This window comes from Maniola hyperantus, chromosome 10 (genome assembly GCF_902806685.2).
Source record: "Maniola hyperantus chromosome 10, iAphHyp1.2, whole genome shotgun sequence".
Lineage (NCBI taxonomy): Eukaryota > Metazoa > Arthropoda > Insecta > Lepidoptera > Nymphalidae > Maniola > Maniola hyperantus.
In genome coordinates this window covers 9,130,384-9,145,676 of record NC_048545.1, presented here as the reverse complement: position 1 = coordinate 9,145,676, position 15,293 = coordinate 9,130,384, and the positions used below count along the sequence as shown (strand labels likewise).

Below are 15,293 nucleotides of genomic sequence, written 5' to 3'. Positions count from 1 at the left end.
GTCCCATAAAAATATGAAGTCTAGACGATTCGCGCAGCTAAAGCTAATTGGCACCGGCACCAAAAAGTATTATTATGGAACTATATTAACTCTTGTATACATAATATATTCGGTAATAAATTAAATTATTTTTCAATTTTTAGTGTTTATGTAACGAAGTCGGTTTTTATTTTTTTTGTAAAAAATTTTAATCATGTTAAAATTTACGAATTGATTATATATTATTATCATTAAAATATATTACATAGATATTTAATTGTCTTTTAAAACTTAAGTTGTAAGTATGTAAACGTAAAAATTCGAGTTACGAAATCCCTGGAACGCGAGTCCAATTTGCACTTGGCCAGTACATATTGGACACAGAAACGCTTTCTCAATTGAGTTGGAATGCTACTTTGTTTTGAGGCAAATTACGTCGAGTATGAAAGTATGTTACAGGACAAGGTGGTTTAGGAAGAATTTTAGTAAAACTTACATCTGGATGTTCTTTTACTGGTACATATACTTTTTCTGTGAGTGTGGTGACCATGCCTTCTGCTTCTGGTAGAATTAAAGGTTCTTTCTTGACTCCATTTATTTGGAATAAACTGGCTCGTACTTTTGCTATTTCTGTAAACAAAAGAGAAGATTTCATCAGTAAAGACACATCTGACGCTATAATTCTGAAAGATTAACCATACCATATTACTAGAGATAATTTTAGATGTCCGCCCAAATGTTTACTAGGAAAGATAAAAGTTAATGTACCGTTGAGAATTTACATTTATGAGAAGTTTATTATGGGTTCGGGAAAACTACCAAAATTCCGTAGGTACGTGTAATACTTTGATTTACACTATGGGTTATTTACGACATAGTAGTCGTTTGACACTGGTTCATATTAAAACCCAGAAAAACAGATATTTGGCAAAGATCTTACTTCAAAATAGACCCTAGTTTGCCAGACTGCAGTAATTAATAATTATTAGCTAGGTATTTATTACAATTTTGCGCAAAAAAAAAACTGCTGGAAAGCTGTGGAAAATCAACGTTTCAATTTCACAATTAGTGTTCAAAAAGAATCTTATGGTAGTTTGGCATGTGTTTTCCTAAGCAGTCTTTGTATGACCAAACGGCTTTTCGTCGACGTTAGCCCGACTAGTTTCGAACCCATCCGGGGTCCTTTTCAACAGGGGCTCAGTTCGCGCATGCGTCGCGGCGCAGAACCAAAGTAGGTAAAGTCGTTTGGTCATACATGTATAATTTTAAATGTTTGTGGAACTATTTGGTACCGACTTTGTACACGCTTTCTCTCGCCATATGTAACATCGGTGTTAAAATACAGGATTTCATATTATCTTCCTCATCCAGATAAGGAGTTGATGAGTCATTGGGTAATATCCGGAGTACCTACACAAGCATACAGCCATATGTTTTTGTAACATCACTTGCATAAAAAGTGTGTCAGGTCCTTATGTATGTAATACCTATTAAATGCGTGACTAGTCATGTTTTATACACGAAGAAAATCCTTACAAATAATTCTAATAAAAATTCCGATATATTGGGTTTTATTTCTAATTTAGGATATTGATGTGCTTCCCGACAAAAATTGAATTTTCTAGATCGCTTGTAAAGTGAAATTACAAGTAAATGATGAGGACGGCTGAAGTAAAAACATTAAAAAAAAAGATTATCATAAACGTTGATCGAAAAATCATAATGTACTTTGAAAAAATCGTGAAGTGACAATATCAAAGAGCTTTTACTAAAAATATATAATAATAATTGGCTGAAATAAAACAGAACGAACATAGTTTGTTGAACGTCACATAATTTGGGATATGGATTTATTTCTGTTGAATGTAAGTTAATGAAACCATTTTTTATTCTTAGAACATCAAACACGACAGACGCGTCCGTCCGTCCATATTGAGTCCAGCGAGAACTGGCGACAATGTAGTGGAGCTTTCACGCCTTATAAGGTCAGCAAAGTGAGTAAACAAGCCATTAACCCGCCACGGAGCTCTGTGATCTACAGTGGATTATGTATTTAATTGCTACCTTCCAGTATATCGAAGCCAGAAATAAATGAAAATGTTTCCTCTCACGTGTCCTGATTTTTTTTCTTCAATATTATTGATACCTACTTAGCAGATGCCTGTGAATCGGCTTGCAATTTTAACTGCGTATTATAAATGTCATATTAATATGTCATAGTATAATAATAAATAATAAATAAATAAATATTTCTACCGAACTGTCGTTTTAATGAGAGTCTTTTTAAAAGCGATCCGATTTTTGAGCCAATAAACTGATCTAAGTATAAATGATATGAAATAGAATGCCACCACAACCAATGTGTAGATATCTGAGACTACAACATTTCACTTGGTGATTATATAGGTCCAAATAGCATATAATATCTCAACGTGCATTATATCAACGTGGCTTACTTGATTTAGCTTGTCAAACGCTGAAGTAAATAAAATTGAAAACTAAAACCCGACCGATCGTAGACGCTGAAATATTATAGTAAAATATATAGTATACCTAATTGTTTTTCTGTCGCTTGGTATATTTTAAAGTTTGTAGTATATTTATGAACTCAGAATTTTTTCCTTTTTCATTTGAACTCTCTTTCAAAACTATAGCAAAAAAAAAAATTTAGAGAACCCCACTTTTTTGGGTACCACATCCGCCATATTAATTTTGTTCATTTATAATGTAGCCTATTTCACCCGGGCCATAATAACGGAATCGATTGACATCTTATTCATCAAAATCGGCTTAGAAGTTTAGGCGCTACGGTGGAACACACGTAAATACAAACTTACAGGAACGTACATAGACTGCTAGAATAATAACCCTTCCTTTTGGCTTTGCCGTAGTCGGTTAAAAAAGAGCTAAGTCATCGAAAAAACCTTCGGTAATGGTAACATGTCATAGCGGACGCGACGTTGACGGGTGTCGAAACACTTGTAGCAGTCTAAACAATACACGCGCCTTTTGTTAGCAAATGGGACTTGAAAACAAAAACAAAAGGCGATAGCAGAGGCTGTATTGACGCAGGTGATCTTGAAGCTGTCTGTCCGTCACTCTTTTAGTTCCATGCTGTGTACCTATCGTACGCGACAGGTGGAGATGGCAATCGGGGTATGAGGCGGGGAGGACGCCCCACACACCCACACGCCACCCGCGCTCGCTCGCACCGGGTTAGCGCGGGGCATTCCCTCCAGATTGCCAGCTCAACCTGTCGCACAATTAGTGTCTATAAATAACATCTCACGCACGTTACAGTTAATTTTTTTTTCGTTTTATTAGGTGTATTTTCCAATTTTCAGAAAAATCGCTAAAAACAGTATACAAACAAGACCTAAAAGTATTTTCATAAAACAGTTAAATAAAACTTCAGAAAATAGTAGAAATTATGTCGTTTCTTCCCACAAACGAGCAGAAAACCACAATCAGTATAGTTTAATTTTCTTATTACTTGTATTACAATAACCGCAGTTGCACTAGCTGTAATATAATTATTTGCTGCTTGTTCTAACCTTGGAAAGATTGTCTCTATTGACGATTGTCTTAAAGTTTGTAATCTTTGAGATCTTAATCAATATGAGAACCTTAAAACAAGTTTTGATTTGAGACTTGTAATAATAGATAATGCGGTTAGTAGAGCAAGATATTAAACTGTGGTGTTAATTAGATAGTACCTACGTATTGTGCTTGGAATCTGTAGCAAATAATAAACTCAATTTAACATTCAACAATTCAGTAAGAAATGGATATGAACTGAAGATACCTATTAAAATCAAATTAGGAAAAGGCTGCTGCTTTTTTATTTCAACAACGATCTCACCTGATGGCAAGTGATAATACGATGGAAGGCGGAAGCAGGCTACCCTAGAAGGGGTATGTCAGTTTTGTTAAACGCGGCACCATACCGGAACGTAAATTGATGGTAACCAGCCACGACCAAAGGCCAAAAAAACAGACAATTAAGAAATTATAAATCCTGTAATGGTATGTGCTAGGAATTGAACTCAATACTTGCTCCATGTAACAACGCGTTTGAGTATATAGCTTGCATATTATACATCATCAACATGTAAGTTAACTCGGTCTCAAAATCACTTTTGGTTTCAACGTACAACAGCAGAAAATTTTATTACATTAATTACAAGCACTAGCTACTCTTGTTTTGTAATTCATTAGCACATACAGAACGTAATACTAATAAGTAATAACGAACTAGCTTCAGTAAGCGAAGGTGTAGTCTAGACAGAGAAATTATACGATGGTGCGTTAATTATACTTGACGGCGACAATTGGAGCAGAAATGAGCAAAACATATGGGTTCGCATACCAGAAAATTCTTAATACACGAATGTCACGAAAATGATGAATGATACCAGGTACATGACATGAAATATCTACAGTGCTTGGCAGGAAATGTTGTACATCGACCTTTAAAAAGAGATAGCGGCTTTGTCGAGCGTTGTCTCTTTCGTTGAGACTGGCAAAATGTCACATAAGTATGAGTGACAGAGACAACGCTTAACGCTTAAACTAAAAAACGCTCTACGAAGCCGAAACCCCTTTCTAATAGTCGATGTAGAATATTTCCTGTCGCCTACTGTACTACAAATTAACAGAGAAGGCATCCTTAAAGTGGAAGTCGTCGAAGAAATGGCAATTGTTGTAGTTGTTGTAGTGTTACTTACTTGCATGGAAAAGAACTTAAAAGATACGATAGACATGTAGTACTTAAGGCTTCCGATAACCTAAATGTTAAAGATACAGTAATGTTTAATTTGACTCCTAACAATACAAAGCATTGAACATATTATAAGAACAATCATGCCAAAAAATGCAAAATACACGAATGCTAAGAAAATGACGAATGAAATGGTACATAACATGAAAATATCTACTACAAATAACAGAGAAGGCACCCTAAAAGTGGAAGTCTGAGAAGAAATGGCAATTGTTTTGGTGTTACTTACATGCATGGAAAAGAACTTAAAAGATACGATAGATGTGTAGTACTTAAGACTTCCGACAACCTAAATGTTAAAGATACAGTAATGTTTAATTTGACTCCTGACAATACAAAGCGGTGTACATATAAGAACAATCAGATAGAGCGGGAATGTTCTCACGTCGTGCAGCGATGCGTTAACGCACCGCTACGGTCAGTTTGCGTGTTGAGTTGCAACCACCGTGACTTGGATCACGCAAACGTCGATATATTAGAATGTACATGGCCGTGCAATTAAAATCATGGAATCCAAGAGTCAAGACCGCCTAGTTTCACGAAATCTCTAATTATGGCACAGAAACACAAGATTTTGATTTTGTTCAAGTTAAAATAATGATGTATCTTGTTTTAACTTCAACAGAACTTCTACCTATGTATCTGATTTTAAGTCTTTAAAATTATTTAGGTATCTTTAAAATATGTCTTTTTAAAGGACTGTTGGAATTATTTCGTCAGAAATATTGAGGTAGGCACTGAAATGAGCTAAATGTAACCGAAACTCGATGACGACCGTCGCAAACAGAAAGGTTGCATTTTTCAGACATCTTCAAAGAGGGTCCCTATTACGAGTTTTCAAGGTTGATCAATTGGTTGGTTGATGGTTCAAGGGGACTAGATTCTCACAAGAAGATCACCTGGAAGACAGAAGAAAATTGATGTATGATACAAAAAGAAGAAAATGATCGAAGGATCATGCAAAAGAGTACCCGGCGTAGATCAAAAGGCTTTTCACATACTGACCGCTAAGCTTTAATTTGAAGATGACATCCTATAACGATCACATAATTATGTAACCATAAAATATTGTGAAATCAGACATGTTACAGAATGACTGTAAATGTGTAGGTACTTTGAGCATAATTCAATATAACTAAATATCGAAAATGTGCAAAAAAGGGAAGTATTCTCAATGGGTACATAATGATCTAGATTTAAATGAAGACCTACTAAATAAACTGGAGCGACTGCAACTTGTGCATTCGGTTGATTTTTGGCTTAAGGAAATACGACCATATCTCTGAATATCGTAAAAAACTGAACTGGCTCCCTATTAGGCATCGACGTAATCTACATGTTCTTTCCATCCTATTTGCCACACTTTTCCATCCCTGGTCACCACCCTACCTTAAAGATCAGTTTAAATTCTTTAGCTCCTTCGAACGTAATCGCGGCCTGCGTTCCTGTTACGACTTTAAGCTTAAAGCGACCAAATGTAATACGCATAGCTACGCGGAATCATTCACTGTAAAAGCAGCTTCGCTGTGGAATGCACTTCCGGTCGAAATAAGACGCTCCAAATCGCTGGCGATCTTTAAAAAACCGTGTTAAGAAACACTATCTGTCACTGTAGATTTTCTGCGATAAGAATATGTACAGTTAGCTATGTATTATTGTTTAATTACATTACATTGATTTTATATATTATTTATATATATGTATATATTATATTATATTATATTATATTATATTATATTATACTATATAACATTATATTGTATAGTATGTACCTATTAGAGTGTATGTTTATTTGCTAGATAGCCTCTATTATATATATATATATATATATATATATATATATTTTATAACACTACATGCGACTCCCCGTCTTACAGTTCTATAAGTTCTTAAGTATGGGTTGCCTGGAAGAGATCACTTTAGTGTAAGGTCGCCCTTTGTTTTTAAGTGTATCCTGTATTCTTACTCTCTGTAATTTTAGTAACATCAAGTTGTTTTAAATTAATTAAATTAAATGATCATGTAGACAACTCATAACATATTTTTGCATGTCAATTGACGAACACTATTGGATAAGATAATTTAATGTTAACATCTTAATGTACCTACAATGGTTCTTGCAAATAAAATTTCTTTCATTTAAAGATCAATTCACCGCTCGTTTACTTTTGTTAACTCTTCCATGTGATATTTTAATAAACCAATTATTTACCCGCATGTCAACGGTACATAAAGCTGAGTTTAGTTATTAAAAATATTCACTCCAAAATTTCACTCCATCCTGTATGCGTGGTCCAAAGGGAAAACCATAACGCCCACCATGTTCGCCCAATGTGGTGATCAGCAAATTAGATTTGCCAACGTTGGGGCCAATAGTTGATTTCCCGATCCACACGTTTGCACGAACAGTGTTGGGACCAGCATTGGGGCCAACCTGTGGAGTCGGCGTAAGAGTTAATGAATTGATTTTAAATAAACACAGGGCAAGTGGTCTTGTTTTTGAAAATCGTAACAATTCAAAATACTGTTCATAGCACTTAAGTTAGTGTTAATAAAGATCATCATCATGAGCAAACAGAGTAATGTTATCAAACCCACGTCCTTCAATCAAGTACAAATATTAAATTTACATTTCAAAACGGACACGACTATACGGATAGATAATGCGTAGGTAATATAAATAAAAAACTACTCATTACTGAGGCAATGTAAAACACGTATGTGTTGTTACTTCAAAAAAACTTTACAAATTGATCACAGGAGACATAATCTTAAGTAAAAATAATGTCGCGGTTGATTAAAAAATACCATAAGTACTTCATACTTATAAATGATGTTATGTGAACAAGTTATAGCAATAAATACTTAATTTGTTTTTAAAAAGGCTGTACCTACATTAAGAGTGTTAGATATCAAGATGAAATCTTGATACCTGAAGTTTTTTTTAGTATAGTAGCGATACCCGTTATAAAGCTCTATAAAACTCTATAAGCTCTCCTATATCTGCCTGCCACTCCAGATATTCTTGCCAAGAAATGTTAAATATAATTTAATAGTTATTAGTTAATGATTTAAATTATCGTGGTCATTTTCTATTTTCGGCAGTAAAAATATTTTTTCCGACCTTATCATTTACTGGTAAACATAGGTCATTTATACAATAGGCAAGGAAATTTTAATAAAATAATAATTGTTATTGCTCCGTTCTATTTGTAATTGTTGTGTATATCTTCTGTTCATCTACATCAAAAAACTACAACTATTAGCCATTTTAGACAAATGTTGTCTCAGCGTATTTAAACGTGTTATTTCAACAGAATGGTCACTTTCAGTCAATACAAGTAGAGAACTTTCCTGCCTCCGATGTCGAGCACTGATGTGTTACTAAACTACGAGTAACTATGAATATGCATAAGATTTAAATGGTTGCAGCTAACAATGACTAGCAGGGCTTCAGAACAAAAAATAACATCTTGAAAACGGTTTTAAATATACGACCTTATTAATTTTGACTTTTTTGTGCATAGATTACGTGACATTACAATTGCTATTATTACTGAAGCAAAGTGAATTATTATCTTATTTAATTCCACTCTTTTTCTTTCCAAATTCCAATTAAAGGTAACATTAAAATAGAATCTGTAGTAACCTGCGTAAAAAAAAACATGAATGGACCGTCAAGAAGCCAATCACTATTTCGAAACATTATTCATTACCACAGCGTGTGGGTCGACAAAGATTTTTCTTAGAAACGCAGTAAAATCACTACTAATAATATAATATTAAACTGTGAATCACTTTTCATTGAGAAACCTGCGAAATGAAGTTTTTTGGCGACATAAAAACGACCAGACTTGCACAATTATGGCAAAATGTCTTACAAGTACATATAGTTGAGATGGAAACATCAGCAGAATTTGTTAATGTGAATAATATTTAATATTACCTACTTAAATTATCTCAAAACGTTTTTAACAGAATATATAATAATTTAAATAACATATTCTATGATATCATTATTAAAGAGTGGATTTATGTGGGTGCCATTTAGGATAGTAGTAAATATATATATTTTTAGAATAGTTCAAAACTTCGGAAACGCCAATTGATGTAGTGTGCTCTTAAGTCTAGTCTTGCAGTTACAAGGAACTGTCGTTATCTAATTTTATTCTTATAAAATATGCTATAGTCATTTGCAAATCAGACATACAGGGTAGTATATAAGCAGGAGGCATGTACAACAAAGTAAATATATATAAAAACAGACGTGGTTGTAATTAGTGGCATGTTCTAGAACCAGTGGCTGTGGGATTTTTATATATGTAATAATATATGAGCACTACAACTACACTACAAATAATAAATGTACACGACTGCAGTTTTTTTGTAATATTTATCGGAATCCAATTCATTTATAAATAATTATTGTGTACTTATAGGTATGCACATATTTTATTCGGATCCTTTGCAATCAAGGAACAAATAAGGATTGAGCTCTTAAGTTAAATTGTCTACCGACTAGTGTTTTTAGGTTTATTTAGTAATCTTAATGTATAAAAAGAAAAGTCCTGATACAATGACCGACTCATCAACGCCCATCCCAAACCCTTGGACTTAACTTAGGATTTTGGTTCCCTTTATAACGCAGACAAGGAATAAGGTAAAATTTTGCGAAATTTCTACGGGATAGGGAATAAACTAAACGGTGTACTTAACTAATCTCTAAACTAAACTCTTTAATCTGGACGTTTCTGGCCCACTGAATACGAAATATGAACTCATTGCCAAACAAAACTGCCTAAAACTGTATTGCAACTGAGCGAATCCGCAGGCAGTCGTTACTTGCTATAACTAATGTATATGTACTTCCTAAACATTAAATTGTTTAACCTGTAGAAAATGTGTAGAATTAGAAACTGAACCAATAAAAGCACGTTACGGGTGGTGTTTTCAGAATGCAGGCCACGTTCTATAGGTACTAGTACTATTTATTCTGTGTAGGTATACACTGTCAGCGGTTGACGGTGCTTTTATTATAGCTATAAAATCAGTGGAGTAAACCGGCGATTTTCGCTGATTTACGGCTCAATATTTATTTTTCACGCTTTATTTGCAAAACTACATAAATAGGAAGTTCAAAGCAAACATCGTACAAGTAAATCAAACAGAAGACTTTAGATAGGTACTCAGAAATAGCCTGATCTGTTCTATACACAAATTTAATAGGATCCAATAGAAACATCATCATCATCATCATCATCATCATTATCATCATCATCAGCCTGTGGATGTCCACTGTTGGACATAGGGCTTCCCTAAAGAGCGCCACCACACCCGGTCCTCAGCCTTCCTCATCCAGCCACTTCCCGCCAGCCTCTTCATATCGTGGGTCCATCGTGCTAGAGGGCGTCCCACACTACGCTTGCTTAAACGCGGTCTCCACTCAAGGACTTTCCGGCTCCAACTATTTCTAATAGCAACATAAGTTATATTTATATATTATAAGTTTTTCCCGTTTTAATATCAGATCATTGATTTACGATAAAAACATTCATAGGATAAGTTAATGGATCAGGTCCATCCACATGAACGACTTTAGAGTAACTAGATACTTTGTTGTCCACGTCCTCTAGCAAATATTTGAAAACGCTCTAGCACCATTTTCATCATCATCAATAGCCTATAACAGTCCACAGCTGGACTAAAGTGCTCCCAACGGGAGGGTTTGTCACCTCGCTATGCAGACGGGTTGGTGATAGCAGTTCGCAGTAGATGGTAAGTAGTACTTAGTAGCACAGAGGACGCTGCTGCCCGTTCTCCGTTATATTTCCTTAATAACCTCTACACTTGCAGGTAGAGGAGGGGTGGTGAAAACTGTATTCTGATCTGCCATCACGCAATACGCATCCGCTCTAGCATGCATCTACTTTATACGACAATTTGTCAGCTCGCAGTATGACATGACTGTGTAGCTCCCCTCCAAATCCGTTCCAGCTTTGGAACGACCACCAATAACTTTTTAATAAAAGTTATTTAAACTATAAAAGAAGATGTTATGCGGTTCTTGTATTCGTCGTTTGTGATTTTAGTGCACCATTATTCTAGTTTAGTAGATATTCAAGAATTTATAACCTCCGGTGTAAAAAATTGATTATCCACCGCGCCCCGTCCGGTAATGTACGATTTTTACTTTGGAATTCAGTCAATCCAGAGCAATGTGTAAAAACACTTTTATTTTTTATTCGCACTAAACAGAAGACACTAAGGAATATTTTCATAGCAAATATGAGGATGTATTCGGCCATACGATTAAATGCCAGCGGCACTACAAAAATTTCCTTTTAATTTATGATTTGGTTTACTTTACTAATGGTACGTTAAAAGTTATTTACGACATTTTGAACAATAACAAGTACATACATTACGCAGGCTGGAGTGCTTACAATAATGTTTTACAATCAAGAGAAGCAAGAATCTAAAGTGATAAGACGGTTCGTAGAACATTTGGCACATCCAAGCGATCAAGCGCTTGTCATCTCAATCATTAATAACCCTTCATCAGTAGTAACGCCTATCTAAGTCACGTCAGTTTCGCTTTTTAACCGACTTCAAAAAAAGGAGGAGGTTCTCAATTCGTCGGAATCTTTTTTTGATGAATACATAATAATGAGTGTCTCACTTAATGTATGCAAAGGTAGTCCAGATGTTTATCTCTCAAGATCCTCCTACGCATGTGACAATGCAAGTACTTGGTGTGTCACTTATTGTGGACGGCGAGTATGGCTTTTTAGTGCCAGTTGACTGGCTCATCACAGTAATTGATAAGTTACTTAATAATAAACTATATAATACTGATGTTTTAGTGAACCCTTCTTACCGTGAGTTTGCACCAAAAACCAATAAACATGTAAATGTTTGACAGATCGCCGTATGTGACGAATATCATACCTGTTTACTTTACGTTCGCACTTCAGATTGCAGAAAATCCAGAAAATCGGTTGAATTCTTTGACAGATTTCAGGAAGGCCGTGAATTTGTCAAACTAGTTCCCTTTCAACAAATTATATAACTCATTGTGATTTTAGTTTAGTATGAATTTGACGATAGTAAATTGTATCTCTTGAAATCGAAGTTATATTTGAGTTGCACAAAAATCTAGAGAAACTTTAAAAAATATTTTAAGTCTAGGTAATCTAATTCGCAGTCGAATGCATGCCAGACTATTAACAGTAAATATATCAGCAATTTGTTCTAATGAGCTCGCAGAATAATTAATTGTTATCATCACTTTAATCCAACCATCCATTTGATAGTTTTATTGTTTTGTGATCTATAAATTACAAAAAATTATTTCGCTTGCATTTTGAATTTAGAAAACGCTGGTTATGAAACCGGAATATATTAAAAATATCTTGCAACTAAATCTGTAGCGACTAGCTAGGTATCCTAAATAAATAAAAGGAAAAGCTGACTAACTGACTGATCTATCAACGCCACAACGCACAGCTCAGACTACTGGACAGGTTGGGCTTAAATTTGGAATGGAGATAGCTATTATGACGTAGGCATCCGCTAAGAAAGGATTTTTGAAAATTCAACCCCTGAGCGGGTAAAATAGGGGTTTGACTGAAAGGGGAGCTCACTGAATGAACACAAACCTAGCATATAAATGCTTGGTGTATTAAAGTTACTTATGATGATAAAAATAATCTTGTGGAAAGTTTCCTTTACCATGCATAATTATCTACTAAGCTTAGCTTAACAATCATCCGCTTATTTTCTGCTCGAAACGGCAGCACGGCAAACAGATTAATTAGCTTTACTACTTCTTTCTATACTAAATGTAAAACTATAGTCCGCAACAGGTCGAGATGGCAATCGGTGTATGAGGCGGGGAGACGCCCCGCACGCCCGCAAGTCATCCGCGCTCGCCCGCCCCGGGTTAGCGCAAGGGCTGTTCAGGTATGCGGGGCGTTTCCTCCCCGAATGCCATCTCGACCTGTCGCTTACTATAGATATTAGTATTGGCATTAGCACCCGTTCGCTGGCCGACATACCGGTCGTTATTATAATTCAACAAGACACATCTTGAAAACCATTTTGTCGTGTTTAATAGTTGAATTCATTTACAGGCGTTAACTTACGAATGCAAAATAATTATTATGTTAATGTTAACATTATCCTTGACAGAAATATTTTTACATCTAAACCAGATTTATGGGGACATTTTTTATACTGACTAATGTATTCAAAGTTGTTTACTTATAGACTTGGTACACAGATATACAATTATACACATTTAAACATAATATGCATGTATCTTATCTACCTATACGACTATGTAAAATGTACTTAAACTGTACATATACGATTTTAAACATATTTTCATATACATTATTATCTTATACCTACTCGAAAGTACACATAATTTAATATTATCGCAGTTTCTGAGAAGATTGATGGTCTCGAGATGTGCTGGAGGCGAATGTTAGAAGTCTCATGGAACAAATTTTGTACAAACGTTTCTATACTTCATGAACTTGGCATTAACGTCTTACGGCATTAGTACCACGAGCATATTAAAGTTCTTCGGACACGTCTCTTGGCGTAAGGTGATTCTATCGAGCCTTGTCGTGCAAGGCTAAGTGGAGGGCACCAGAGGACGAGGAAGGTCGCCCATGCGATGGATCGACCAAATTTAGTCTGTTGTGCGCGGTAGGACTTTGCACGAATCTACCAGGCTGTAAGCAGGGAGAAGTGGCGAATGCTTATAATGAGTACCTTTAACAGCTGCCCTCAAAGACGTGACTTTGGGATTACCACTTTTATACCAAGGGTGTTACCTACTACGAAGAAATTTTAGGCCATATTATTTTACAACAATTAAGAATTTAGAACAATGAAATAGGTACCAAAAAGAACCTAATGTTTTGAGGTCAGATCCAAAGCAGGAAGGAAATTTAATACTTTTTTTGTTAATGCCAGAGCATGTTGGTAATTAATTTCGTATGGTGCGATTGTACTATTCAAGCAATGATACAGTCTAGTGAACTCCAGGTCACCTAGGTCAGGTAGAATATAGAGATCACTAAACTAAACTGTATAGGCTACCCTCCTTTACAGTACATATACCTATAGGAACAAAAGGCAAACTAAGGTGGTATAAGACAAATTCTACTTAATAGGACGAACAAAACTACACTAAGATATCCAACGACCAATCAGTAGAGTAACTGGGTAAGTAGGTACATAGGTACATCATTATTTTTTCCCTCACATACATTTAATAGTTGTTTGGCTATATTTAACGATTACACCTTGCCGGCTAATCGATAATCACATGAAATAAGCTTCAAATGATTACATCATTGACGAAGATGACAACATGACGAATAACTTGATGAATTTACTAGCTAGCTTTATTACAGTATTGGGGCCGATTCTCTTGTACACAATCTCTAAACTAAACTAAATTAACAGGTCTAAATTTAGTGCCATCCTTTTCCCCAAGCAACATTATGAAAGGGATAGCATTAGATTTAGACATGCCATTTTAGTTTAGTTTAGAGATTGTGTACAATGGAATTAGCCACATTGTCCCGCTAACTTGATTATATAGGTACTGGGAATAGATGACGCATTCTTACGTAAAATACCTAAGTATTATAGGTGCAGTGTATATAACTTAACCGTACCTACCCAATATGAAAGCTTTTTTAAAGTGATAACATGTGACCATTTTCCATGGGCTTTATCACATAACAATAGAGACGCAAAATGTAAACGTTTTTTGATAGGCCCTGATCATTGACTTATATATTACTTCGTATGGACAGGGTTATTGAAAAAACAAAATGGCACCGACTCATTGATGCTTATGCACCAATGCAACCTCAGTCACGTCTGGATTTCAAACGGGTCGTTCATTAGTATCTAAGGAGTGGCGCTGATTTATTTGGTTTCTAAACCGTGAAAAAATTTGTTCGCTTGACCATATCTTGTCATTTATATCGATGGCCCTGATACATTACAAGATTGTGTTAAAACTCAAAATATTCTTTCTCAGTTCAGATAACTAGATTGATCTGTAAATCGTCAAAGGTTTGTTAGATCATGGTAATGAATCTAAAATATGGTAGAGTATAACAACAGCTAGACACGTCAAGGCTTGGCATTGTTCTAAAGTGTTTTGTAAGGGCTGACTAAAACGGACCTCCCACGAGCCTAGCCATCTAATTGATTACACTCCGTTGTCCACAAGACAAGGAAGGTCAAAGGCTGTACCGTCAATCAACCTTTTTGTCAAATTCGTCATGAGCATGAGTATCTACTATCTATACACGTAATACAATTTATTATTGACCTCCTAGGACCATTTATCAAATGACGTGTGGTCTGATTTACATTAAAAACTAGCTTATGCTCGCGACTTCAACCGCGTGGACTACACAAATTTCAAACCCCTATTTCACCCTCTTAGGGGTTGAATTTTCAAAAGTACTTTCTTAGCGGATGTCTACGTCATAATAGCTAT

At 35.3% G+C, this 15,293-nt stretch overlaps 1 protein-coding gene across 5 annotated transcripts in view; it reads right to left on the bottom strand.

Annotated features, from left to right (window-relative positions):
* how (protein held out wings) overlaps positions 1 to 15,293 on the bottom strand; it is an 85,914-nt gene that overhangs the window by 34,240 nt on the left and 36,381 nt on the right. For all 5 annotated transcript variants that reach the window (XM_034972847.2, XM_034972846.2, XM_034972850.2 and 2 more), the window contains exon 2: positions 476 to 609. In XM_034972847.2, coding sequence (XP_034828738.1) covers positions 476 to 609 — 134 coding nt within the window. The remainder of the gene's footprint in view (positions 1 to 475; positions 610 to 15,293) is intronic.